The sequence below is a fragment of the Cyanistes caeruleus genome, unplaced genomic scaffold (assembly GCF_971803275.1).
Source record: "Cyanistes caeruleus unplaced genomic scaffold, bCyaCae1.hap1.1 HAP1_SCAFFOLD_135, whole genome shotgun sequence".
In the NCBI taxonomy this organism is placed as follows: Eukaryota; Metazoa; Chordata; class Aves; order Passeriformes; family Paridae; genus Cyanistes; species Cyanistes caeruleus.
Genome location: NW_028255932.1, coordinates 149797 through 165474, shown reverse-complemented (window position 1 = coordinate 165474; position 15678 = coordinate 149797). Strand labels below are relative to the sequence as shown.

Sequence of the window (15678 nt, the reverse complement as noted above, 5' to 3'; positions counted from 1 at the left end):
CCCTGACACAGAGCTCGGGGCCCGCAGAGCTGCTGCCACCATGGGGAGGGTGGCGATGTCTCCTCCAGCAGGGCTGCCCAGTGGCTGCTGCCCAAGCAGCTGTGGAGCCCACAGAAACAGCAGCAGAGTGTGCACAGGAACAGCAGCACCCCGAACGTCGGCACCTGCGCACTGAGGCGTCCGCAGCAGCCGGCTGCCAAACAGGGAGGCTGTGGACACAGCTTTGGTTTGGCCTTTGGTTTGGCAAAAGGCTTCAGCAGAATTGGCCACAATGGCTTTCTCTTGACTTGCCAGCCTCACAGCAACACTTGGCAGCTTCAGCTGCAGCCTGTGCCCGTGACTGACTTGGATGGCAGTGCTTGAGGGTGGGCTTGCCTTCCACACTCAGGTGTCCCAAGGCAGCGGCCTTGTTGCCATCATGACACAGAGAGAGAGAGACTCAGGACATGAGAACACAGGAATAGCCTGTTTGGCTCATTCTTGAGTTTGCTGCTCCTGCCTAAAATAATCATCAGGAGTATATGCTGATATAAAAGTATAGCCGAACACCAAGGACTTTTTCTGTAGTGTCTAGAACTAAAACCTTCTGTGACTGTTCAGAGACTCTAAAATGCAGGGTGAAAATGACAGCTTTGTATGTAAGAGTCCTAAAAATTTTGACATGTGATTTTTTCTAGTCAAGGATTTTAATTCCAATGTGGAAACTACAAAAAAATATTAAAATTTGTTTTCATTGGCAACCGCTTTGAAATGGCATCAGCACACCTACAGGTGTACTGGGGACAGTACTTGGCAATTCATGGCTTCAGATGTGGGAGATAAATATTTTGCCTGGTTTCACCTTGAAGTTGAAGTTTTCCCAGGGCTTTGATTGACTGGTCATTGCAGGTAACTTTAATAAATTCAAAAGGATGTGAAAGCACAATTTCTGGAGAATATGCACGAGGGGTAGAGGGAAAACCTCAAAAACAGTCAGCAGGCTCTGGAAAACTTAGAAAAAATTAAAATTACAAACATAATGTAAAAATAGATGTAACTCTGTGACTGTTCAAGCAGGACTCTGTCTCTGGAGGAAATGTTTGCCTTGCATCAGCTGTAACACAGACAGACACACAGCAACTGGAGCCTTGAACATCAGAGACTGGACTAATGTTTGTCCCAGAAAAAGACAGAGAAGATCCCACTGAAACAGGACAGTGCCTCTGTACAATCTAGCCATCCCAGGAAACTCAGCAGCTGATGGTGTTTTTGTGCTACTGCAAACCCCTCCCATGAAAAACATCATTCCAGGAAGGAGCAACATCATCTGACAGATCGCAAGAGTGGCCAGCAATAGCTCCAGGAGCTCCTGCCAAGACCCCAAGGAAGGAGTCCAGCCCCCAATGCACGGGGCTTTGGCTTTGGCCCTCTGGCACAGAAATCCCCCAGGGGCACAAGTCTCTGGGGCAGGAGAAGGGCACCAGCACTGCCAGGGCTCGGCTGGGGTGGCAGGTCTGCCTCGGTGGGGACTCTGCCACACTTGCTGATTTCAGTGCTGCCAGGCCCCTGTGCAGATTCTGTGCAAGGCCCCGTGCCCTTCCTGCTGCGGCTGCCTCGGCAGCCCTGGGGACTCCTTCTGCTGCCCTGAGCCTGCAGAGCAGGGCAGCGTTTGCTGATGGTTTGAGGTGTTCCTAAAGATCCTGTCAGGCTGTCTTAGACACTTTGGGCAAGGGATTCCTTCCAACCTGGGCCACTTTGGGTGGGATGGGGGTGGAACCAGGGCAAGTGGCAGGGCGTGCAAGGGCCGTTAGTGACACAGCGCAGCCTGGTAACGGTGGAATGGAACGGTGGAATGGACAAGAGCTGGTGGTGACAAGACCACACCAGAGTGCCTGGTGCATGCGACGGGACAGGACGTGCCAGAGCGGTGCTGTGAGGAGCCCCCACACAGCCCACTCGTTAGTGCCTGACCCGGAGCTTTTCTGAGGCGTAACTCCTACAGCTCACGTTGTGAGCAGACTGTGGGTCTTGGTGAGCCGGAGCTTTCCGTTGACATCTCTTTAGAAGGTGCTCCCAAGGCCCCATTTTGTCATGGCGGGAAGATTCTTCAGGCTATTCAGAGTGTTCCGACGGAACAGAAAGACAGACCCTGGAGCTGCCCCAGCAGAACACCCAGAAGAGCCAGAGCAGTTCCAGCAAGGGCAGGATGGTGAGTGGCAGAGCTGGGCTGCGGGGCTGAAGCTGCAGCCAGCTGGGCCCTGCACCATCCCATCCCATCCCATCCCATCCCATCCCATCCCATCCCATCCCATCCCATCCCATCCCATCCCATCCCATGTGGACATGCAAGGGCAGGACAGAATTTGGGCTGGGTCTGACCCCTGGCAGTGGCCATGCTCCATCCCCTGAGCCACCCCAGGGCTGTCCCTGCCTGGGGAGTGCAGGGCTGGGCTGTGTTCTCCGGCCTCTCCCGCAGCCCCTCAGCTCTGGCTGCTCTTTGACAGATGCAGCCATGGATGGGACACAAGAGCAGGAGCCCGCCCATGGCCGCTTTCACAAAATGTTGAAGGTACCTGCAGCCATCCCCACCTGGGCTGGGCCTGCTGGCACTGCTCAGCCCAGCTCTGCACTTGCAGCACTCCTTGGAACATGCCTCTCTTCCCTGTCCTTTGTTCATTCTGCACAGAGGTTCCGCCAGTTCCTGCCAATTCGGCGTAGAAAGATCAGCCCCATGGGAACTGAGGGCACAGCTGAGCCTGACTCCGGGCTGACCGAGCTCCAGGCAGAGCCTGATGTCAGCCCAGATTCAGCTGTGCCCTCACAAGACTCTGATGCTGCGGTGAGTGATGACAGGGCAAACTCTGATGTGACACTGACTGAGGACATGGCCATTCCAAACACTAGAGACTCAGGGCATCACAAATACTGACACTACGCCCCCTCCCACCATGAGTCATGCACCTAATACGGATGTTTTTGAAAGGGGGGTGTTCCTTCTGACCAGCAGGTAGCCAGCCAGGGGCCAGAACTGGAGGTCTGCCACGATCGTGTGCCCCTTCAAGCCACATCCACAGGGCCCCCTCAGCTTTTGAGGCCAGCACAGTATGGCAGGAAGGGAAGCACTTCTTGGGAGAAGCTGGGGAAGCTGCTGCCTTGGACAGCGCTCTATGTCTTCCCCATTCCTACTCTAGGTGCCAGCTATTGTACGGAGCATTCACCAGAGTCTTATGTGCTCTGTTATGGTGGATGCCAGGCTGGCCACTAACATCGTGAGGCTGGCTGAAGAACACCCCGACGATGTGGTGCTGACCCTCCTGCGCTGTGCCCCATCGTGTGACAGGTATGGGGCCCACGTGCCTTGAGAGCTCAGGGCTCACCGGCCTTTAGGGCCCATGGCCCTGCACAGCCTGTCTAATGGGCTCTGCCCAACAGGCAGAGAGGTCCAGGACCCTCAGGCCCCTCTGTTTCCTGAGGCTGCTGCCAATGCTCCCTCCCTGCCCCTCAGGGCACTGGGGCTCTGTCACCTGGGACCCCACAGCTACACAGGGCATGGCTCTGTGACTGAGACACCCCTGACACAGAGCTCTGATCCCACAGAGCTGCTGAAGTGATGTGGCAAACCATAGCCTCGTCGGGACCAGCAATGGAGAAGGTGCTGCCAACTCTGCTCCATGTGATGGAGAACTGGCCACTTTGCAGCATCTGCACCTCTGATGAGGACAACAAGGACGTTTTTGCTCTGGCTGTGAGTTTGTGGAACTGGCCTTGACTGTCCCCTAGGTTGCTTCTCCAGCAGCTCTTCATCCTCTCCTTGCCTAAGGCACTGGGCTGAAACCTGGGCTAGGGGCAGGCTCAGGGGGCACTGGGCCCACTGTTCCCCCTCCATCTCCCCTCGGGCTCTGCCCCATGGACGCCTCAGCACTGAGCGCTGTCTTGGTGTGCTTCTTTGCAGGCAACTCTGGTGCTCAGGGTGATTATGCAAGTGCCTCAGCGCCATGAGGCGATAATGCATTATTCCGACTCTCTCTTTACGGCTCTGCTGTTGCACATTTTCACCACCACACAGCTGATGCCAGCAGAAGTTAATAACTTCTGGAGAGAATGCCAGGAGCAACACCACCTTCCCAAAAAACCCAACAGGTGCCAGTCCTCCTGTCCTTCCCATGCCCTTGTGGCTGACACCAATTCACCCAATGTGACCTGGGCTTTGCTCTGCACACAGGTTTGCAGTGCAGGCCATGAAGGCTCTGCTCTGCTTTCTGCACTATGACAATGAGTTGATGGCCATGGAGCGCAAGTGTGGCTGGGAAACGCTGCTCCGTGCTGACACCCAGCACTATGCCGTGGGTCTGTTGGCCAGGTGAGACCCCTTCTCGCCACTGCCTCTGAAATGTGTGCCCTGTGCCCAGGGTGCCCGACCACAGTCCCTGTGGTCCTGGCCAGAGGGCTTTGCCATTGAGGGATGGCTGAGCAGACTGGAGAAGTCTGAGAGGAGGGTGCCCAGAAGGAGCCCCATGGTCCCTAAACACCCACAGTCCCTCCAGGGATGCTGGGGAAAGGCCAGATCTCTATGAGTCATTCCTGGGAGAGGTTTGCCCCCCCCCCACCCCCCACCTCAGTGTCTTGGTGCTATTTCCCCCCTTCCAGGGTGATGCGCCGTGACTTGATGCCCTTGTGTTACCATGTCGCACACCAATTTATCCGGAGGCTCATCGGGGAGGAGGCACGTTGGGATCTGTCCTTCCTGGCATTCCTTGTGGAGGTGAGCCCAATGGCCAGCACTACCTCGCTGAGCTGCCTGCCAGCCCTGTCCCCTTGCATAGCCACAGCTGCCTGGGACGGTGCCCACGCCCTGTGCTGCTGCCTGGGCCCAGCCCTGTGCAGTTCCAGGCTCCTGCCAGCTGGCTCCTCTGTCACTGCCCTGTGCCTTTCAGGTCCTGGATTGCCTGAACTTGAGTGACTGTGGGTACTGTGTCCTTGAGATCACATCAAAGCACCTGCAGAGTGAGTGCAGGCAGAGGCGTCGCCTGGCGCTCAGAGGCCTCGTGGTGCTCAGCAAGGAACCCTCAATGGTGAGAACGGGGCAGCGGCTAAAGCTGTGCTGGGGAAAGCAGCCCCTTGGGCTGGCTGGGCTTCAGGAGTTGAGGCAGCTGTTCCCAGCTCTCCTGCCTCACCTGCCTGAGTGCTTTGGGACAGGCCTTTGGCCTCTGGGCCCAGCAGCAGCAGGGTGGGGTTGCAGTGCCAGGGCAGTCTTGGCGCTGCAGCCGTTCAGGGCTTCCCAGCACAGCCTTGTGTTCCACACAGGCCAGACCAATACGCAGCCTGTGTCGAAGCTTCCTGCAGCTGCTGAGTGACGCAGACGGAGAAGTGGTCAGCATGTCTCTGTCTGTATTCACAAACATGCTCAAGAGAAAACATCTTCGTTTATCAAGGACTGCTGCCCCCAAGCTTGCTGAGCCACTTGTGCTTCTCTTTGACCATGTAAGGCTCTGTGCCCCGGCCACGGGCACTGGCTACTGCCCACACAAACTTTGGTCCTGTGGATTTTCAGGCCTTTGCCCAGGTGGGCTGGAGAAGTTGGCACTGAGATCTTTTCCTCCTTCTTTCCTCCAGGACAAAAGCCACGTGCAGGTGCTCTCCATTCACCTCTTCTGCAAGGCCATGAACCTGGTAGTGGAAGAGGGAAAAAAGGCAATGGAGGGAATTGTGAAGCCCCACAGGAGCTCTAGAAGAGCTGGATCAAGAAGCACCTGGGAGCCCTCAGCAACCCAGCCAGCACCACACGGGCACGAGGACACAGATGGCACTTCCTGGCTGGGACAGGGGTTGTGGCTTCAGCAAAACCACCAAAGGCCAAGGGGCTTCTGGCCATTTTCCCTTCACCACTGCACACCCCAGCAGGTTGCTGAGCACAAGGACCCTTTTCCCTCTCTTCTCCAATATCCTGCGGACCTTGGGCAGCAAAAGAAAGCTCCTGGGAGCCTGTGTATTTATAACATATCCTATATTTACATACTAAACAAAAACAAAAATAAGGAAAGAACAATTTTGAAGAAAAATAAAATTCTGGCTGGCTCAGGTGGCCCCAGCAGACAGAACCTCCCAGATCATCTCTCAGCAGAGCTCCAGCAGCGCATCCAGTCAAGGCCTGAGAGATGAGACCGTGTCCTGTATGCCATGTAGAGCTGATCTTGCAGGTTTCCAAAGATGGAATATTGAGTTCTCTCTACTGCCTGGAGGATACAAAGTTTTTGAATTGCCAGGCTTCTGATGGCAGGGCTGATGTTATGTGCCATGTCTTCAAGGGCTGGAAGAGAGGAACAGAGCTGTTAGCGTTCAGGAACACACATAATCACGGAATGATTATATATAATCATAAATAGGTGCTTTATTGAAGAGCTCTGGGTGTCAGGGGTACACAAACCCAAATCTGACCCATCTTTGTTTTGAGCTGAACATGTTTTAATACTCTATCGTTATATAACTTACATATTAATTATTAAACTTCCATTGTTCTATTGTATGCATTGTTTTTACCCAAGCATGGATTTCTCGTGATCCCCCCCAGAGCCCCCTAACATTGTTCCTCATGTTCTATAAACAATAATTATGGCAAATCACATCTAACAATTGTATCATTTATCATCTACTGACTACACAGGTGCAGTTTCACCTGATCTTTAGCAAGTACAAGGCCTAACATTTCCCAGGGCCTACTTTTCCCAGGGCCTTCCAAACCTAAGTTTCTTTCTAAGTCCCCAAATTTTCTAAGATTTTAAGACCTTTTACTATCATTCCCCCCTTTGAAAGCATTTTCACTTCACCATAAGTGTAAATGTTTTCACTTGATACAGTCCTTTGTTTCTGAGTTTATACTTGATGTTCTTCGAATCCTTGATTGATGTAAGCGTTGTCCGGGATGTTGTCACAAATTGGAGAACCAGAAGATGGTGGGTGTGGATCTCACATCAGTGCCTTTATTATTTTCTGGTTCCAGGACGTTTTTTTCTGTATTTCTCCCTCGACACCTACAGATCAAGGCCAACAGTGTCCCCTTGTCAGCGTTCAGGAACACACATAATCATGGATTGATTATATGCAGGTGCTTTATTGAAGTGCACAGGAACTAGGGGTATCAGCAACCCAAATCTAACTCCATCATCTTTGTCCAAAGTGCACATATTTCTACAATTTCAGCTGAAGCAGTAATCACTATAACAACCTTATCAATATTGCTTCTTTAATAAATCTTCATTAACTTTATTGATACTGCCTCATGAGAGTTAGCTCATCCTTGCACGAACATGTCCGAATCTTATCTCTGGGTGGGTATCTTGGAGACCCCAAGTACCAGCTCCCTTTACCGTAAACATTTCAGCTTGCTAGACCATCCCTAATACCAAGCATTCTTGAGGCCTACCTCTACAAGATTTTAAGAAACATTTTCAGAAACATTTAAGCCCATAGCAACACCCTCAGGATACGGCAGTCCTGAGGGGTCTCCCCAGAGCTGCCTGATGCCACCCACTCCTTGTGGCACCAGTTGCTTTCCTGTGCAATGTTCTAGCTGCCCCAAGAGTCAAGAGGGAGCTGAAGAAAGAGCTTGCCAGGCTGCTCTCCATCCTTTCCCAGCAATCCTGCTTAAGGGGAGAAGTCCAAGCTGAGCTCAAAGGTGTAAATGGAAGAGCCGTGCATAGGAAGGGTCAGTGGGAAGGATGATCCAGGAACCAGTGGCCTGGCAGCCTGAGCTTGCTACCGCAGAAGGCCTTGGAGTAGATCCTGCTGAGTGCCATCCCATGGCATGTGTAGGGAACCAGGGAGTCTGCTGGAGGGTGGGAAAGCTCTGTGGAGGGATGGGGACAGCTGGGGGTCCTGGTGGAGTGTTGAGGAGTTCTGTGAGGGTGTTTTGGGGGCGTTGGTGATGGTGGGTGTGTTGGGGAAGGAGTTGTCTGGAAGTGAGAGGTCTAGGCTGGAATTTGAGTCAGTTTGACAGCAGCATCCGTGGTTTGGCACAGCCTTGTTTATAGAGGACATAAGGAATATCTGTGACTTTTCCTGTTAGTGGTCCTGGTTCTCATGGAAAAAAGAAGAGGAGAGAGCTGAAATTTATTGGCCACCTAGATATCTGTACCAGGGGGAGGATTAGCCTTTTTGCAATCTACTCAATTGTCTGGACTACTTTTGTAATACTGAGTGGACTTTCATTCCTTGAGAGCTTTAATCCTTCAGAGAATTAGGATATTATCCTATCCCTCCACAGAAAACCAAAGGTTTGCAAACCAAAGAATGGCCTTTTTTTAGCCTCTGTGTAGTGTTATATTTTGTAAAGTGACTCTCAATGGATGATGTTAAGGCAAAGGACTTGCTGCTTTGAGATGGGAAGCAAACTTGCAAATCTTTCACATTCTCTGGCCATTGCAGTTAATTGGTGAAGTCTGCCACTTTCAGGAACTTCTTGAGTTGAGCAATGGGGAAGTAAAGCTCTCGTGAACTGAGGGTTCTTAAATGTCAGATCCTTCTGTGCCTTCCCAACAAAGATGTTTCTGAGCAGCAGGAAATGACTTCAATGGGAAAATAATTCCAACGTAATTAATCTGACCAAGACTAAGCGTTGCCAGCAGTTGCTCCAGGAGCTCCTGCCAACAGCCCCTGCAGGAAGGAGCCCAGCCCCCAATGCACGGGGCTTTGGCTTTGGCCCTCTGGCACAGAAACCCCCCAGGGGCACAGGTCTCTGCGGCAGGAGAAGGGCACCAGCACTGCCAGGGCTCGGCTGGGGTGGCAGGTCTGCCTCGGTGGGGACTCTGCCACACTTGCTGATTTCAGTGCTGCCAGGCCCCTGTGCAGATTCTGTGCAAGGCCCCGTGCCCTTCCTGCTGCGGCTGCCTCGGCAGCCCTGGGGGCTCCTTCTGCTGCCCTGAGCCTGCAGAGCAGGGCAGCGTTTGCTGATGGTTTGAGGTGTTCCTAAAGATCCTGTCAGGCTGTCTTAGACACTTTGGGCAAGGGATTCCTTCCAACCTGGGCCACTTTGGGGGGGATGGGGGTAGAACCAGGGCAGGTGGCAGTGTGTGCAAAGGCCCTTTGTGACACAGCACAGCATGGTAACTGTGCAATGGAAAGGGACAGGGTGTCCAAGGGCCCTTTGTGACTTGTGGTGACATAGGGGCTGGCGGTGACAGGGCCATGCCAGAGTGCCCAGTGCACGCGACGGGACAGGACGCGCCAGAGCGGTGCTGTGAGGAGCCCCCGCACAGCGCACTCGTTTGTGTCTCACCTGGAGCTTTTCCAAGCCTTCACTCGTACAGGTGACCTCGTGGCAAGACTGCGGGCCTTGGTGGCCCATGGCTTTCCCGAGGCTTTTCTTTTGCAGGTGCCTGCGAAGCCAGACTGCGGGACTTGGTGGTCTGTGGTCTTCCCAAGACTTTTCTTTTGCAGGTGCCTGCGGGGCAAGGCTGTGGGCCTTGCTGGCCCGTGGCCTTCCCAAGACTTTTCTTTTGCAGGTGCCTTCAAGGCCAGACTCCGGTACTTGGTGACCTGGAGCTTTTCTGAGGCATCTCCCATCCTTCTGACCTCTGTCCTCAAGGTGAGACTGTGGGACCTGGTGACCACAGTCATTTAAGAGGAGTCTCCAGTCATTGTGCAGGAGCCCTTGAGACCAGACTGCAGGACTTTCTGTAGCCTTCCTGAGGCTTCTCTCTCACAGGTGCCTTCAAGGCACAACTGCACAGTCTGTTGACTCAGAGATTTCCCAAGGCATCTCTCTTTAAGGTGCCTTCGAGGCCAGATTGTGTAATGGCGGGCAGATTCCTCCGGCTGTTCAAAGTGTTCCAACGGAACAGAAAGACAGACACTGGAGCTGCCCCAGCACAACAGCCTGAAGAGCCAGAGGAGTTCCGACCACTGCAGGATGGTGAGTGGCAGAGCTGGGCCACAGGGCTGATGTCTGCAGCCAGCTAGGCCACATCCATCCCATCCCATCCCATCCCATCCCATCCCATCCCATCCCATCCCATCCCATCCCATCCCATCCCATCCCATCCCATGTGGACATGCCCAAGGGCAGGACAGAATATGGGCTGGGTCTGACCCCTGGCAGTGGCCGTGCTCCATTCCCTGAGCCACCCCAGGGCTGTCCCTGCCTGGGGAGTGCAGGGCTGGGCTGTGTTCTCCGGCCTCTCCCGCAGCCCCTCAGCTCTGGCTGCTCTTTTCCAGATGCAGCCATGGACGAGAGACAAGAGCAGGAGCCTGCCCGTGGCCGCTTCCGCAAAACGCTGAAGGTACCTGCAGCCATCCCCACAGGGCTGGGCCTGCTGGCACTGCTCAGTCCAGCTCTGCACATGGAGCACTCCTTGGAACATGCCTCTCTTCCCTGTCCTTTGTTCATTCTGCACAGCGGTTCCGCAAATTCCTGCGCATTCAGCGTAGAAAGAGCAATACCACAGCAGCAACTGAGGGCACAGCTGAACCTGACTCCGGGCTGACCGAGCTCCAGGCAGAGCCTGATGTCAGCCCAGATTCAGCTGAGCCCTCAGAAATTCCAGATGATGACACCGGAGAGACTCAGGGCATCGCAAATGCCGACAGGACACCCACTCCCACTGTAAGCCAAGAGCTCATATGGGATTATTTCAAGGACCCTCATGTTTCTTCTGACATTGTTGGCAAGAGAACTGCTTCTTCTGACCAGCGGGTAGCCAGCCTGGGGCCAGAACTGGGGGTCTCCCAGGATCCTATGCCCCCTCACGCCACATCCACAGGGCCCCCTCAGCCTTTGAGGCCAGCAGAGCCTCACTGGAAGGGAAGCACTTCTTGGGGGAAGCTGGGGAAGTTGCTGCCTTGGACAGCACTCCATGTCTTCCCCATGCCTCATCCAGGTGCCAGCTATTGTACGGAGCATTCACCAGAGTCTTGTGTCCCGTGTCACTGTGGATATCAGGCAGAAAATTGACATAATAAGGCTGGCTGAAGAACACCCGCTCGATGTGGCGCTGACCCTCCTGCGCTGTGCCCCATCATGTGACAGGTATGGGGCCCACGTTCCTCGAGAGCTCAGGGCTCACCGGCCTTTAGGGCCCATTGCCCTGCACAGCCTGTCCAATGGGCTCTGCCCAACAGGCAGAGAGGTCCAGGACCCTCGGGCCCCTCTGTTTCCTGAGGCTGCTGCCAATGCTCCCTCCCTGCCCTTCAGGGCACTGGGGCTCTGTCACCTGGGACCCCACAGCTACACAGGGCATGGCTCTGTGACTGAGACACCCCTGACACAGAGCTCTGATCCCACAGAGCTGCTGCTGCGATGTGGCAAACCATAGCCTCGTCGGGACCAGCAGTTGAGAAAGTGCTGCCTACACTGCTCTGTGTGATGGAGAACTGGCCCCTTTGCAGCACCTGCACCTCTGATGGGGACAACAAGGATGTTTTTCCCTTGAGTGTGAGTTTCTGGAGATGGCCTTTGATCACCTGGAGCTTGCTTCCCCAGGAGATCTCCATCTTCTGCCTGCCTAAGGCGCTGGGCTGAAACCTGGGCTAGGGGCAGGCTCAGGGGGCACCGGGCCTGCTGCTTCCCATGCGTCTCCCCTCGAGCCCTGCCCCATGGACACCTCGGCACTGAGCACTGTCTTGGTGTGCTTCTTTTGCAGGCAACCCTGGTGCTCAGGGTGATTGTCCAGATGCCACAGTGCCGCGAGGCAATGATGCTTTATTCTGCCCGCCTGTTTGTGGCTCTGCTGTTCCATGTTGTCATCACCACACAGCTGATGCCACCAGTGGAAGTTGACAGCTTCTGGAAAGCATGCCAGGAGCAACACCGCCTTCCCAGCAACGCCAACAGGTGCCAGTCCTCCTGTCCTTCCCATGCCCTTATGGCTGACACCAGTGCACCCAGTGTGACCTGGGCTTTGCTCTGCACACAGGTTTGCAGTGCAGACCATGAAATCTCTGCTCTGCCGACTGCGGTGTGACAATGTGGTCATGGAAATGGGACGCAAGCGTGGCTGGGACACGCTGCTCTGTGCTGACACCCAGCACTATGCCGTGGGTCTGCTGGCCAGGTAAGCCTCACTTCTCCCAGCTGCCTCTGAAACTTGTGCCCTGTGCTTGAGGTGTCTCACACAGTCCCTGTGGTCCTGGCCAGAGGGCCTCGTCACTGAGGGATGGCTAAGCAGGCTGAAAAAGGCTGAGAGGAGGGTGCCCAAAAAGAGTCACTTCCCAAAGCACCCATGATCCCTCCAGGGATGCTGGGGAAAGGCCAGATCTCTATGAGTCATTCCTGGGAGAGGTTTGTCCTGCCCCCCCCCCCCCCCCCCCCCCCCAATCAGGGTCTTGGTGCTTTTTTCCCCCCGACAGGGAGATGCGCCGTGGCTTGATCCCCTTCTGTTCCTGCATTGCACTCGACCTGCTCAAGTCACTCAGAAGGGAGGAGCGATGCTGTGATCTGTCCTTCCTGGCATTCCTTGTGGAGGTGAGCCCGATGGCCAGCACTACCTCGCTGAGCTGCCTGCCAGCCCTGTCCCCTTGCATAGCCACAGCTGCCTGGGACGGTGCCCACGCCCTGTGCTGCTGCCTGGGCCCAGCCCTGTGCCAGGAGCCCAGGCTCCTGCCAGCCGGCTCCCCTGTCACTGCCCTGTGCCTTTCAGGTCCTTGACTGCTTAGATTTGACTAAACATGGTGACAGTGTCCTTGAGATCACATCAAAGCACCTGCAGAGTGAGTGCAGGCAGAGGCGTCGCCTGGCGCTCAGAGGCCTCGTGGTGCTCAGCAAGGAACCCTCAATGGTGAGAACGGGGCAACGGCTGAAGCTGTGCTGGGCAAAGCCGCCCCTTGGGCTGGCTGTGATTCAGGAGCTCAGGCAGCTGCTCCCAGCTCTCCTGCCTCACCTGCCTGAGTGCTTTGGGACAGGCTTTTGGCCTCTGGGCCCAGCAGCAGCAGGGTGGGGTTGCAGTGCCAGGGCGGTCTTGGCACTGCAGCCGTTCAGGGCTTCCCAGCACAGCCTTGTGTTCCACACAGGCCATAAGAATGTGCAGCCTGTCTCAACACCTTCAGCACCTGCTGGGTGATACAGATGCAGATGTGGTTGGCATGACCCTCCAGGTGTTCATCAATATTCTCAACAATAAAGACATCATGATATGCAGCACCACTGCCGCAAACCTGGCTCAGGCACTCCTGCTGCTCTTTGATCATGTAAGGCTCTGTGCCCCCAGCCACGGGCATTGGCTGCTGCCCAGAAACTTTGTGTCTTACAGATTTCTGGGCCTTTGTCCAGTTGAGCCTGGAGGAATCGGTATTAAGGTCTTTTTCATTTCTTTTCCTCCAGGACCACAGCCATGTGCAGCTGCTCTCCCTTGAACTCTTCTTTAAGACAATGGACTTGGTAGTGGATGAGGGAAAGAAGCCTCTGGAGAAGATTTTGAACCAGAGCCTGCTTCCACTCTTCATCCACTGCCATGATGAGAACCAGCGTGTGGCAAAGGTGAGGTTTTGTGTGATGCCAGTGCATCCCTGGGACGGGCATCGGCTTCCTCCTGTCCTGGAACCTTCCAGGCTGCGGCTTCCTTTGGGCCCTGTCACCCAGACAAGAGTCCTGTGCCCTGGGCTGCAGTGCCATCTCTGCATCTCTGCTGCTCTCCAGGCCTCTCAGGAAACGCTGCTTCGTGTGGCCGAGTTCCTCAAGAGGAGGAATCTGAAGCAGCTGGTGAGGAAAGAGCAGCTGTGGAAGTTTGCTGAGTGTCTGGTAAGAACGGCCTGGAGAAGCCTAAATATAGAAAATCCCTGTCCCTGTGCTCAGTGTGTGGGGCTGGCAGCTGTGGCCCAGTGCTGCGCCCAGGGGCACCAGCCTGTGCCCCACACGCCGCTCCCTTCCCTGGGCCACACGGGTTCCTCTCCAGGCTCCTGTGGCCCCGAGCCGGGTGCCGATGGAGCCCCAGCCCAGCGGGGCTGCGGGCCGGGCCTCAGGGCTGGGCGGGCACGGGAGGCCGGGGCTGGCCGCAGGCAGCGCCCGGCCGAGGGGCAGAGCCCGCACCAACCCTTCCCTCCTGCCGCTCTCTGCAGCTGGCACAGGACAGGAACCAAGCAGCCGAGCACCTGAGCCGGACACTGCCATATCTGGACAGCCCACAGGAGTCCCTACGAGAGGCGGCTGTCAGCTTCATTGGTGAGCCACGAGCCCGGGCTGGCTCCCTGCTCTGCCGCAGCTCGGCCCCGGCCCTGGCTGCTGCCCCGACAGCGGCACCCGGGCCCGGCGCCCTGGAGCCCCGGCTGCCCTCGGGGCTGCTGCTGCCGGCCTCTGGCAGCCAGGCCCTTGGGCTGAGTCAGGATGTGGCAAGGGCCCGGGCTGAGCCCTGCCGGGGCGGGAGGGTGTGTGGGCACAGGGCTGGCAGCACCGCTGGCAGGGAGCTGTGCCGCTGGGGCCCTGACAGGCTCTGTGTTCCCAGGGACGGTCAGGAAGCACCTGAGGGGGCCGCAGGAAGAGCTGCAGGTCCTCAGCGAGGGTGAGTGGGGGCTGGCACTGAGGGGCTGGCACTGGAGGATCTGAAATGCCCGGGCAGGGAGCTGTAATCTGTGCCCCGGCTTCAGAGGGCTTCTCTCCCTGTGTGCACACCTTGGTGGTGTGGGAATATCACAGAGAGATTTCAGGGACATGGGGCAGGGATTTGGATGAAGTGTGGATTCGTGACCAGGACCTTGCAGCTGATCTTGTTGGCCCCTTAACTCTTGTGGCCACGGCAAGAGCAGGCTGGGATGGCCCTGGCAGGACTTTCTGCTAGGATTCCCACAGATCCAGGCTCTGATCGTGGCTCTGTTCCCCTCTCTTCCAGCACTTCAAGCTCTGAGAAGAGATGACGACCCTTCTCAGAGAAACAAAGTTCTCCAACAGATATTAACTGAACAAGCTGCAGAGGTATGCTCGTCTGCTGGCTTAGGAATCCAGTCTTCGTGGAAGACGCTATGGAAGATGAGACTATGCTAAGACCAGAAGAGACCAGCTGGAGCTCCAGGCACAGCTGACAACTGGCACAGCTGAGCCTGTGGGAAGCTCACGCGGCTTCAGCCCTCTCCCTGCCTGTAGATAGCTCTGTCCCTGCAGCCCTCAGAAACTGCCCATCCCTTCTTTTTCCCTTCACTCTCCCTTTTGACAGCTCCCTCCCTACGCCACTGAAACACTCCCCATCCATTCTTTTTCCCTTCAATCTCCCTCCCTTTTGACAGCTCCCTCCCTGCGGCCCTTAGATACTGCCCATCCCTTCTTTTTCCCTCCACTTTCCCTCCCTTTTCACAGCTCCATCCCCCAGCCCTCAGACCATCCCCTTTTTTGCTCCTCATCTCATCCCTTTGCTTTGCATCCCATCAATAAACAGTTTGGCTTTTTCACTAAACCTGCATCTGTGTGGAGCTGAAGGGTCACAAATCCAGAGTGCTGTGACACACAGGCTCCTCCTGCCGTTCTCTCCTGCACTGTGTTTTGTGCAGAGACGCAGAGGAAGGAGCGCAGATCGGGCTGGAAAGGTCCCTGTGCTGAAGGTCCAGTTCCACAGCATTGTGGAGTTAAAGGTTTAACTGAGCACCTTGAAGGCCTTGGATTTTGGAAGACCCAAGCTGAGTGTGCCCTGAACCCGGCTGTGAGGGATTCTGTGGCAAGGATCCACAGAGAGCAAAGGAGCTTGGAATATCTGAGGCTTTCTAGAACAGCTTCCTGAAAGCACAGCA

At 55.5% G+C, this 15678-nt stretch overlaps 3 protein-coding genes across 3 annotated transcripts in view; all 3 read left to right on the top strand.

Moving 5' to 3' along the window:
* LOC147645993 (serine/threonine-protein kinase PAK 3-like) overlaps positions 1-15678 on the top strand; it is a 135635-nt gene that overhangs the window by 51813 nt on the left and 68144 nt on the right. The window lies entirely within an intron of this gene.
* On the top strand, positions 380-8469 carry LOC147645998 (maestro heat-like repeat-containing protein family member 7). The gene is made up of 12 exons (XM_086874017.1): positions 380-2188; positions 2484-2548; positions 2666-2818; positions 3171-3319; positions 3577-3724; positions 3932-4119; positions 4202-4339; positions 4627-4741; positions 4914-5051; positions 5284-5460; positions 5593-5685; positions 8401-8469. The coding sequence occupies exons 1-12, from the start codon at positions 2071-2073 to the stop codon at positions 8467-8469; spliced, it is 1551 nt and encodes a 516-aa protein (XP_086730143.1). The 5' UTR covers positions 380-2070.
* LOC111942474 (maestro heat-like repeat-containing protein family member 7) lies at positions 9154-15347 on the top strand. Its single transcript, XM_086874019.1, has 16 exons — positions 9154-9559; positions 9745-9886; positions 10189-10253; positions 10370-10576; positions 10851-10999; positions 11257-11404; positions 11613-11803; positions 11886-12023; positions 12319-12433; positions 12609-12746; positions 12979-13155; positions 13289-13444; positions 13604-13705; positions 14023-14125; positions 14406-14462; positions 14790-15347. Exons 2-16 carry the CDS (start codon positions 9769-9771, stop codon positions 14939-14941), a joined length of 2016 nt encoding a protein of 671 aa, XP_086730145.1. The 5' UTR covers positions 9154-9559; positions 9745-9768; the 3' UTR covers positions 14942-15347.